The sequence below is a fragment of the Papio anubis genome, chromosome 18, assembly GCF_008728515.1.
Source record: "Papio anubis isolate 15944 chromosome 18, Panubis1.0, whole genome shotgun sequence".
Lineage (NCBI taxonomy): Eukaryota > Metazoa > Chordata > Mammalia > Primates > Cercopithecidae > Papio > Papio anubis.
In genome coordinates, this window is record NC_044993.1 from 7,355,666 (window position 1) to 7,367,981 (window position 12,316).

Consider the following 12,316-nt stretch of genomic DNA (forward strand, 5'->3'; position numbering starts at 1 on the left):
CTCCTAGTAATAACGCATAAGGTAAGGATAAAAATCCCTGTGTGTGCTGGGTGAGTATGCAGCTATGCATTTGGATCAGGGTTTTTCACCTCAGCACTACTGTATTTGGGTCAGGATAACTTTTTGTGGTGGGAGCTGCACTGTTCATTGTAGGATGTTGAACAGCATCTCTGAGCTCTGCCCACTAGATGCCCACTCCCCTCCCCAGGTTGTGACAAACAAGCATGTCTGTAGATATTGCAAACTGTCCCCTGAGGGTTACAACCCCCCTTGCCCCAACAGTTGAGAGCCAACGGTTTAGACTACACTTTATAAACAAGCAACATGGACAGATGTCAGAAGGATCAGCAAATATTCATAGTGACACTCAAAGAATTATTCTGGATGGAGTTGAAAACCCAATGGAATGTGCAAATACAGATTTCTGAGCCTGCCCCCAGAGATGCTCATTCTGTAAGTTCAGAGGGCAGGATTTGCAGTCCTAACAGGCTCCCAGTTGGTCCTGGAGCTGGGTGAAGGGTCCCACTGAAGCCCGTACTCTGAGATCTGGCATCCTAGCACCTTGTTTTCAGAAGTGTGTCCTGTGAATTAGTGCCTGAGACCCACTATGTACAAGAGTTTCCTTATCCTCAGGGGTTTGGGAAGAGCCCTCTGAAACTGAAACACACACTGCAATCTCAGAGACTTTCATCTGGGAAAAAACAAAACTCACTTCTCTCAGTTACTCCAGAGTTTTCCAAAATATTAGTTTATACAACTAATTTTTTGATTCGACTAATTTGTTTTCCCCAGAACCCACATTAACCTCCCATGGAACCAGTATCTCTTCAGGACACATTTTGCAAAATGCTGTGCTGAAAAACTGACCAGGGAGGACTGAATCAGACACTCACGTGGCTTTGCATTGATCTCCTGTTGCTACCTGGGAAGGCTTTAAGAATCAGAGGGAGCCCAGCAGACTTCTGTCACCCGGGAGCTGGCTACCTGGGAGCCCAGGTCTCAGCCAGAGCCAGTTCAAGTACTGACTTCTGCCCCAGCCCAAAGCTTGGTTGCTTCTACAGACTGGAGACCTACGAAGACACGTACAGCCCCTCAGCTTTGCCTCCATAAAGCATCCCCTTCCAGCACCACAAACCAGTTCTCTGGGGACCAGGTCTAGGCTGCTTTCCTTGGTTCACTGTGCACGGCTAATGGCTTTGTCACTCAGCGTTTTAAACATGACAAAGGATAGAAATCATCAACCCATAAGTGAGGGCAGAGAGTACATTCCATGGTTAGGGGACCTGAGAATCAAAGGAACTCCATAGGGGGGTGATGGAGGGCACTGAGGGAGACACAGAAGGCAGGGGTGGGAGCAGTTCAGGGGGCCTTGATTTGCAGAGTGATGAGCACTGGAATTAAGAAGTGAGAGCTCCTTTCCCAGCCTTAGACCTTAGATTGACTTCTCATTACTAGGCTATTGAATTCTTCAGCCGCACCAGCCAAGGGATGCCAAACATTCATGTTAATTTGGGTAAATCCTAAATCCTTCCAGCAATCTGCTATCAACTTGAGTACAATGACAATTAGCATATCAATTAGATTTCTCTCCTCTCTCTCTCTCTGCCCCCATCCCACCTCCATGCCACTCCCATCCTAAACCACTTACTACTTTTAAAAGTCAGCCAAGCCTGTAATGTCAGCTACTCCTGGAGGATCACTTGAAGCCAGGAGTTCAAGACGAGCATGGGCAACATAGCAAGACCCTGTCTTTAAAAAAAAATTTTTTTTTTTAATTAACTGGGCCTGGTGGTCCATGCCTGTAGTCCCACTTAGCTATTTTGAGAACTGAGGCAAGGGTGTTGACTGAACTCAGGTGGTTGAGGCTGCAGTTAGCTATGGTTGCACCACTATACTCCAGCCTGGGCAAGAGAGAAAGACACTGTCTCCAAAGAAAAGTCAATAACACTAACACATCTCCTTTTCTTCAGTCTCTGAGAGCTTTGCAGCCAGAACTCTACACCAGGGTGGGTTACTATGGGAATAATAACCAGTGAGACAAAAGATGGTTCTTAATTCACTTTACAAATCAGCAGAACAAAAGGGAAGAACCATTGCTTTATTTCCAATAGGCCAAGGTGACCTCCAACTCCAAATAACACAGGTTGCTTTTAATGAATGAAACACATGTAAGAACCAGTGTAGCCAGAAAGAATTAGACCCAGACATCCTGGGTCTTAATCCTGGCACTACCACTTGCCAGTCCCAAGTTTCTCAACATCTTTCTGCCTCCGCTTTCTCATCTCAGTAGGCTGGACAATGGGGATCTTTTGAGGAGTCGCTGTGTTAATATAAGTAAAGCAAGTAGAACGTCACCAGCAGCAGGTGGTGAACAACTGTAAGACAGGTTGTGTGTGCTCATGAACAAACAGGAGCCCTGAGGATGACCTGCCCAAGGTTTGCTTGTTTTTCTGTTCAATACCAGTTTTACTGAGACATATTTAGCATACTATAAAGCTCACCCGGTTAAGATATATGATTCCCTGGTTTTGGGTATATTTACAGAGAGTTACGTAATCACCAACACTATCTAGCTCTAGAGCATGTTCATCTTCTCCAAAGCAATTCTATACCCATTAGTGGTGACTCCCCATTTCCTCCTGCCCCAGCCCTAGACAGCTTCTAATCTGCTTTGTGTCTCTATGGATTTGAGTTTTCTGGACCGTTTGTTCCATTTCATGGAATCATACAACATGTGGCCTTGTGTGTCTGGAATTGTCTTGAGTTTGAATCTCAGCCCTAGAGTCCTAAAGCTTTATTAGGTTCTTTCACTAAGTTGTCCTGAAGTTTCCCCATCTATGAAGTGGGATTAAAACTATAGTAGATATCCTACAGAGTCATTATGAGGATTAAATGTGCTGATTTATACATCTGAAGTACTCACACCAGGCCTGGTTCAAAATCAGCGCCACACTGATACCAGCTACTATTACTGCCACTGCTACTATTATTATTCCTCAGTTCCCCCGTCCCAAAGCATCTGACTGGTAGTGGGAATCCACAGATAAACGGAACAAACAGAGAAAAGAGGTCTTGCCTTACTTAATGCACAGTCTGACGGAGACCGTACGATTAGGAATCTGGCTTAAATGAATACAGTGAAGTCTCATCATATGCACATTTAACTAATGGAAAGCCAGCTCTTCCACCAAAAAGAGAGAGAAAAAGAACAATGTAAATACTGCAATTAAATGCTATAAAATTATATCTTGCATATATTCTTTATTATGCTGTGTACATTACTGCATGCATTATACATTGTTCCATATTGATTACAATATGGGGATGCATACACTAAACCATGCCCACTGCACACTTTAATGGGTAACTTAAAAGATTTCAAGGTTAATGACAACTGTGTTTGCCTTAAACCCTGACCTTATAGTCTAACCTCTGAGTTAAATGCAACTCTATTGTGTGTCAACGACAATAGCAATTCAGAATGTTTCCAGACGAATTAAATCAGCCAACAAGTTGTCCACTGAGTTAGGTGTTAGGCTGCAATGGGTCCCAACTCATCAACACCCATTAGCCAAGCACCATTTTTTTTTTTTTTTTTTTGCCCTCCACGAGCTGTTAGCTTCATTTCAAAAATAAACCACATAGGGGTGTCATAAGGAGTTGGTGAATGGAAGAACTGGGTTTGGGAAGTAGATGGAAATAATCTCTCACCCTCCAGCCAACAGGGAAGGCAAGTGCCATGACCTCTCCCTGTTGCTGTCGACACCCTTGCCTGCTTTCTCATTCTTCCTGGCACTCATCACTCTCCTGCAGACATCACATACCTAGCTGTTCATTTTTTTTTATTATCTCTCCCCCAGCCACTACATAAGCTCACGAGGGCAGGGGCTTGGCCTGTCTTACTCATTTCTGTATTCCCAGTGCCTAGAAAAGTGTTGAGCAGTCAGTGCTGAGTAATATTTGTTGATAAATGACTTAATGCGTGAATGAGGGTAACTGTTTAGACAGCCTCCACTTTTCTCCTATCTCCTGTCCCTAAAACATCCATAGTTCATTCCTTTGACCTCAACTGGCTTATTTACTCAATGTTGAAAAGTATTGAGAATATATCACATGTCAAAGATGAGGCCCTAAGGTAGCATTCTAGGGCTTTGGCATACTGGTACCATCTAGTGGGAAAGAGAATATCTGCAGGTGGGTGCTTAACCAAATTCAGAAGGTTTTAAAAACTACTGCTACCATGGCCGGGCGCGGTGGCTCACGCCTGTAATCCCAGCACTTTGGGAGGCCGAGGCGGGCGGATCACGAGGTCAGGAGATCGAGACCATCCTGGCTAACACGGTGAAACCCCGTCTCTACTAAAAATGCAAAAAATTAGCCGGGCGAGGCGGCGGGCGCCTGTAGTCCCAGCTACTCGGGAGGCTGAGGCAGGAGAATGGCGTGAACCCGGGAGGCGGAGCTTGCAGTGAGCCAAGATCGCGCCACTGCACTCCAGCCTGGGCGACTAAGCGAGACTCTGTCTCAAAAAAAAAAAAAAAACAAACAAACAAACAAAAAAAAAAACTACTGCTACCATAACTCTTTCTGTTACCCATCAGCTCTACTGAGGAAGTTTCCATTCATGCATAATGGTGGCAAGAGAAATCTCGTATATTCACGCCCTACCCAGGGCATATACGGACAGTCCAACAACTTGCCATACATTTCCATTCTTCCTGCTATGATGCTTCCCAAGTCATGGCTGCTCCCCGTGACAGCAAAGACTCAGCAGGGAAGCACAGATAAGTTAATGATGGCAGGGGTCACTCCTGCCCAGCAGAAGATAAGGGCAGGTGAATACACCCCCAGCCAACTATTCTGCAGAGGGGTCATTGTGAAACGAGCTTTACACAGTGCTTTTGTAGAGACCCAGCAGCAATGAGTCAGTTTCCCATGACTGTGACCAGCTCAATGACACATTCACTGTTGGCTTGCCGGCTTTCCTTCTTCTTGGTCTCACTCTCCCAACTCGCTCACTTATGGGCCTTGAGATCATTTCCCAACTTAGCCCCCTGAACCCAATTCTGTGTCTCTATTTCTTTAGAGGAATTCAATCCAAGAGAGTGTTTAACCACGAGATACTTTTGGGTAGCAAGAGTGCCTTAAAAATTGTAGTCCAGATAATTATTACAAAGCTAAATTATTCCTATGTTAGAGCTAGTCTGAGAATTATGTTCCATAGTTGAATACCAACATCTTTACCTTGATACAAGTTAATGTGAATAATCTCATGATATGTGACCCTAAAGAAGTACTATGATTTTCATGGCAACTAAGGCCAAAGAGAATGCCTGGTCCCCTTCGCTGGCCTCTGCCCTATCCCCGTCTAAACAAGCTTGACCAGCTGGTAAGGGAGCTACTGGTTTAGATTAGTGGTTGGCAAACAGCAGCCTGAGGGCCAAATCTAGCTCTGCTTGTGTTTGTAAATAACATTTTATTGCCCTGCCCATTCGTTTACATATTGACTGTGGCTGCTTTAATGCTACACTGATAGAATTGAATAGTTGCAAGAGAAACCAGCTAGATATCTCATTACAGAAAAAGGATACCTACCCTGGTTTATATCATTGGTTGCCATGTTTATAAGTTCCCAACAGTAAAATTTGAACACAAACAAAAAGTAGAGAGTTGACAAAAGTTGACCAACAACACTTTATCAGTAAGGACAAAAACGCCATCGAGGTATTACTAACTTCACTTCACAAATGGTAGCACATTTCATCTCTACACCATAGAAAGGCCATTCCATCAGAACAAAGAATCCTCTATCCCAAGAGAGGGTGGTGGACAAGCTCAGAATAACTCTGTCTATCACTCTATCCCATTTGAACATTTTTCTACAGCACTATCACTACGCAAAACTACCATATTTATTTATTTTTCTTGTTGATTGTCTTTCTCCGCTATGAGAACACAAACTCCAAGGAGGGAAGGCAATCTTGTCTTTCTTAATCACTGCTGCCTCCCCCAATGCTGAGAACTGTGCTTGAGATATTGTCTTCCCTCAGTAAATATTTGTTAAATGAATGAGTTAACCAAATAGGGAATGCACAGATAGGCACGGCCACCGAGTGGCGGGACGGTGCACAGAGTGGTGAGGACCCTGTCAAAGGGGAGAGTGTCTGTCCACCAGAACGGGCTTGGAGGGCAAAGGCCATGCTCTTGCTGCTCTGTGGCCAGTATGGAAAACGGAGCTGGGTACATAATAAGCACTCAATACGTGTTTGCTGAATCAATGGCAACCCTCACTAAAGCACTTAAAAGGAAAAAACACTGGTCTGGTAAGACAAAAATAAACTTCAAGTTAGATTCAATCCAATTGCCACACCGTATAGATCCATGTGTCTCTACATAGCTACAGGCTGTATATTTCTTGTTTTCTTTTTGTTTGGGGAAAACATTACAAAAAATAACTTGCAGAAAGCACTGACTTAGGCAACAGGGTTTCTTAGCACCCCTAGGGAAGAATGCCATCCAGCTGCAGGACACAGCAGCAGGCGGAATTTACCCGCATGGTTGAAGTTGCAGGTGAGCCATGCCCAGGCATCTGTGGGCCATTCTCACTGGGATGTTCTTGCTGGGGAAACCATGCAGTGCAGGTGGGTTTTTTGGCCCTGGTCAAAAGCAAGGACCCGGAGACAAAGAACACAAACGACCCTGGGCTAACCCAGTTCTGAAGGTTGCAATCAGGAGCCCAGACAGGAAGCCCAGGGCCCAGATCCACTTTGAGAGACCAGGAACTCAAATGAGAGGTCATCCCAGGCAGCTATCTTGACTTTAAGGGAGCTGGAGATCAAAATAGACAAAGGAAATAATTTTTATATAATGAGGGGAGTGGGAAAGGAAACTTTTATATACTAGTGCAACATAGAGGAAAATAAATATGCACAGGAATAAAGATGTATGGGTACAAACCATGGTCCCAGTTCTCAGTGACTGTGTGGCCTTGAGCAAATGACTCCACCACTCAGAACTACTTCTTATCATATATAAAATTGGGAATAAGAGTCGCCTCTAAGGGTTGCAGGAAGGATTCCAGATAACATGGGTAACTAGTGCATAGCAGCTACAGTAAATTGTGGTTACATGGAGGGACTTTAAAAAAGTACTTATGGCACCAGTGCACACATTCGTGCACACACACACACACACACACACACACTGCCCTAATAGAGCCTCCTGGGAACAGCTGATGGGCACATACATTAAGAAGATGAGATCCCAATTTTTTTAGCAAAGACTTGGAATCAACCCAAATGTCCATCAGTGACAGACTGGATTAAGAAAATGCAGCACATATACCCCATGGAATACTATGCAGCCATAAAAAAGGATGAGTTCATGTCCTTTGTAGGGACATGGATGCAGCTGGAAACCATCATTCTCAGGAAACTATCGCAAGAACAGAAAACCAAATACCGCATGTTCTCATTCATAGATGGGAATTGAACAATGAGATCACTTGGACACAGGAAGGGGAACATCACACACCGGGTCCTATTGTGGGGAGGGGGGAGGGGGGAGGGATAGCATTAGGAGATATACCTAATGTAAATGACAAGTTAATGGGTGCAGCACACCGACATGGCACATGTATACATATGTAACAAACCTGTACATTGTGCACATATACCCTAGAACTTAAAGTATAATAATAATAAAAAAAGGAAGTTGAGATCCCACCAGATCAAATGATTTTATGAGGCATGAATCCCCAGGCGAACAATCTTGGGGGACCTACTAATATGGGAATCGGCAAATCCTCCCTGGGAAGCAAACTTTATTTTTTTTAATGTCCATGCATTATAAAATACACAGTCATTTCCCCCCTTAAGCTAGTCACACCCTGAAAGCCAAGGCCCCCATGATACCTTTAGACCATAAACTTCCTTGGGGAACAGGTTGAAAAGTAATACAACCTACATTTCTTAAGCATAGGATGGCATCATTAGCATACACTTATTTAATTCTCACAAAAATCCTGCAGGGCAAGCACAGATTTTCCTTTTTAGTTGTTTTAATACAGGGAAAACAGACAAGGAGGGAAATGAAGTCACTTATCTGAGGCAACCCAGTGTGTAAATGGCTGGGTAGGGATTCAAGCTCACTTCCAAAGGGCTAGGTCTCCCTAATGCCCCTAAGCAGTCCAAGGCACCAGCAGCTCTGGGTCCAGGCAGCCTCTGGCTCTAATTCTGCTCCAGCCCATTTCCTGGTGAGGGCCAGATTGCCGTGCTCACCTCTGGGTTCCCAGATTTGCAGCATTCTTCATACTTGGTAGGTATTCACATTTAAGGGAAGAAGGAAAAAAAAAAAGATGGCAGAAAGAGGGAGGCAAGGCAGATGAAAGGAACCAAAGGAGGGCACAGCAGCCTCTCCTCCCTTTAGTCTATTTCAGCCTCTGCTGTTTCCTATTGTAACAATTACCACATTTGTAATTATTTCAACTACTTACTTGTTTTTAATCTGCTGCTCCCACAAGACTGTAAGCTCCATGAGACACGGATTCGGTTCATCTTGTTTACCTCTGAATTCCCTAAATGCTCAATAAATACCTTCTAAGTGAAGACACGGGCCCCAGGTGGACTCGCCCACACACAGACCCAGGTGCAAATCCCAGCTCGCCACTTGTTATTCTGTGATCTTGGGCCAGTTCCTTAAACTCACTAGTTTCTTCATCTGTTAAAAGGGCACAGTAACTATACAGACCTCACCTTCTGAGGATAAAGTACCTAGGAGAGTGCCTGGCATACAGCACTCACTAAATATCTTTGTTGAGGAAAGCAGGAAGAAAAGAAGGGAAAGACAGCAGGAAAACAAGATAGACACGTTCAGAATCAATACTGCCACAGAACGCAATAATCTTTCATACTGCAAAAATATGCAGAACTGCAAGAAGCAGAGGTACACCCTCTGTTTCTCATACATCAAACTTCATTCAGTGGCTGAGTCAAACTCACTAAGTATTTTTACAGGGCCCGCTTAGACAGCTGTAGAATCCTGGCCAAAGGACCTGTTTCCTTGTAAGTGATAATGATTTAGATAACCTGCATGCATCTTTGCAGCAAATTAGACTTCCCTGCATTCTAACATCTTTTTACTCACTTGAACCTCCAAGAAACCTGGTCCATTTTACAGATGAAAACATTGAAGCTGCTTGCTGAAGATCACACCACGAGTGAGGGGGTGAGCTAGAAACAGGATCCAGGTCCATGGTGTGCTGGAGCCAGTTAGTATCAGGTTGCAAGAGCCCATTGTTAAATTTTTAGGAAACCCTCAGGTTAATAGATTCAAATTGCCCATGATGGGAGTATTTACACCACAGAAATTGGCAAGAGCTACAAATTACTTGGTTGTATCTCGGTTTGGGTTTTGCTTTTTAGTTTGGGTATTTCTTTAGAGTGGCCCCGTTGTTAAACATTTACCAATATACCACTGCCTGGCACCCAGTTGAATATTCTCCTACTATACCAAAAACATAAGTCACCAAGGCTACACCCAACATGCTGAAAGAGGCTCATTAGCATTCACAAAGTGATTGCTGAGGGTAGGAGATCACTATTTGCTTCATGTAAGAATTATTTCCATTGCTGCTGATGGAATGTTCAAGAAACGATTAAAGGGCTTGGCAATGTTTCTCTTAAATATCTTGTGCATGAAAAGTCTCAGAGATTGGTTAATTATAGGGGCTGCACCTTGGTCACTTTATTCAAGGGCATTTCCAGGCCCCACAGTGGCCATCCCAGATGCAAGCATGGACTGGATCTGCTGGCAATACTGTAATGCAGGTCTTAGGTGCCTCTCCCAGGAACCTTCTGCAGCCTGGATTCCACTCCCATGTAGAGAAGCCCTCAGACCGACCCTGTTTACAATGTCTAACACCTGGTCTCCTTGTTTGACTCTTCCTGCCAATTGGAAGAGTCAGAACTCAAGCTGGCATCCTTAACCTCTCCCCGGTCCTGCCATCTCCATACCCAGCCACCATCAAGGCCTGTCAAGTTATCCGCCTATATGTCTCTTGGATTATCTGAATAGGATTTAGTCCATTCTCGCATTGCTATAAAGAACTGCCTGGGACTGAGTAATTTATAAAGACAAGAGGTTCAATTGGCTTGCAATGCTGCATGCTGTAGAGGAAGTATGGCTGTAAAGGCCTCAGGAAACTTACAACCATGGCAGAAGGGGAAGGAGAAGGAGGCACATCTTCACACAGCAAGCAGGAGAGAGAGGGGGCACAAAGGGGGAAGTGCTATACACTTTCAAACAACTAGGTCTTGTGAGAATTCACTCACTATCACGACAACAGCAAGGGGAAATCCGCCCTCATGATCACCTAATCACCTCCCACTGGGCTTTACCTCCAACATCAGGGATTACAATTTGACATGAGATTTGGCTGGGGACATAGACCCAAACCATATCAGTCTACTTCGCTCATCTGCCCCATCTCTGTACCATCATTCCTGAATCCAGCGTCCCATGATCTCAGCCCTAGACCAGCCTTTCCTTTCCATTTTTACCCAGCTCCAACCCATTTGCTACCTGTAGCCAGAATGCAAATCTGATCACGTCACTCTGTACCTTTCCTTCATTACCCTCAGTGGCTGCCACTTGCTCTGAGAAAAACACCAATATCCTTGCAGTGGTTGACAAGGCCCCATTGACTCTGGCACCTCCCAGCCACACTTCACACCACTGCCTTGGCTGTGTGGTGTTTCCCCTGAATAGAGGCTTCACCCACACTGTGTCTTCTTCCTGGAATGCCTTTCCCCACCCACGCCCTCTATTGTGTCTTTGTCTGGAAGCCCTACTGCTCCTCCAGATTTGGGCTCCAGCATCAGGTTGTCAGGGAAGCTGCCCAGATCCTTCATCTGCCTCTGATGTCCTTCTTGTATTCATTCATTCATTTGTTCATTCATGTTTGCTGAGTATCTACTATGTGCCAGGCACTGTTCTAAGCCCTGGGAGTATAGAAGTGAACAAATCAAGCCACAATGTGTGCCACAACGGAGCTTATAGTCTAGTGGAGGAGAAAGACAAAGAACACCTAGGCAAAATATTTAGGATGGCATGACCTCACACAGCTGGGCTTCCTTCCCTCATCGCGGTTGTCTCCATCTTAAATTATTCATTAATTGCTATTGATCCTTCCTGCCAAGCTGTGAGCCCTGAGAGAGCAGAGACTCAGTCTGCCTTATTAGCAGCTATATCCTGAACACACAAGTGGTGCTTGGAACATAGTAGGTCCTCCACAGAGATCATAGGTATTTACTGGAGCCATTTGGTCTCAGGTGAATCTCTCTGAACTCAAGTTGCTTGAGTGCTTGGGGCCTGGGAGGAAAAGTCCCTAATGGCTGAACTTCTCAGGCCCCCCCTTATATGAGAAGACTCCCAGAAGCCTCTTTGACTGTAACTTTAAGTTAGATAAAGAGTCAGGAAACTTTTTCTCTAAGGCATTAAATAGTAAATATTTTCAGCTTCGGGGGCCGGACAGTCTCAACTCTGTTGTTATAGCACAAAGGCAGCCATAAACAATTATATAAATGAATAGGTGTGGCTATCATCCAATAAAACTATTTATAAAACCAGGCTGCAGACAGAAATTGGCTCACGGGCCATAATTTGCAACCCGAGTTAGATGATCCCCAATGCCCAACGGCTGATGGCAGTTGAGGAGGGATACTCCGCTCAGTGTGAGTCAGCCTCGGTTCTGCTGGCAGTGTCCAGCAACTTTCCACAGGCCCTACATCAATCAGTCCACACGGAGACAGCCACAGAAGCTCAAGCTTCAGGTGTCTGCAGCCAGCACCTTCTTCCTGCAGCACACAACACAGGAATGCGGTTCCCTAACACCTTGGGGGAAAGAGACATTGGCCTGAAGACCCTGTAAGGCAAGGATGGCGGCTGCCACATTCCTTCCTTCCATTCCCCAGGCTCCTCCAGAGGCTGAGCTCATTTCCGGGCCCTGCCCAGGCATGTGGCAGGGCTGCTGATGGCTGAGCAGCTGCTGCCCTCCGCCCCAGCCCAGCCTGCGTTCAGCTAGGAGACACAGGGTCTTTGTGCCTCTGCAGCAGATCGGGTGACACTCATTGGTGTCTTTGAAACGAGACATGACATGTCAAAATGTGCCTATTGCTAATGTTAATTTTCGAGAATTTGACTTCTGTTGGCAACTGGCAAAGGAAAAACAATCACTTTTTTTAATATGTGTATATGGAGTTATATTTACCCTGATCTTTGGGGTCTGTAGCTATGGAAAACAAGAATCATCTGAGGCTTA

General features: G+C 44.9%; 1 protein-coding gene across 3 annotated transcripts in view; it reads right to left on the minus strand.

Moving 5' to 3' along the window:
- Window positions 1-12,316, minus strand: part of CDH13 (cadherin 13) — a 1,254,348-nt gene that overhangs the window by 1,154,583 nt on the left and 87,449 nt on the right. Inside the window, exon 2 of one of the 3 annotated variants that reach the window (XM_017953612.3) lies at window positions 6,548-6,653. The exons of the other annotated variants lie outside the window; for them this stretch is intronic. Coding sequence (XP_017809101.1) covers window positions 6,548-6,653 — 106 coding nt within the window. The remainder of the gene's footprint in view (window positions 1-6,547; window positions 6,654-12,316) is intronic. 3 annotated transcript variants of the gene reach the window in all.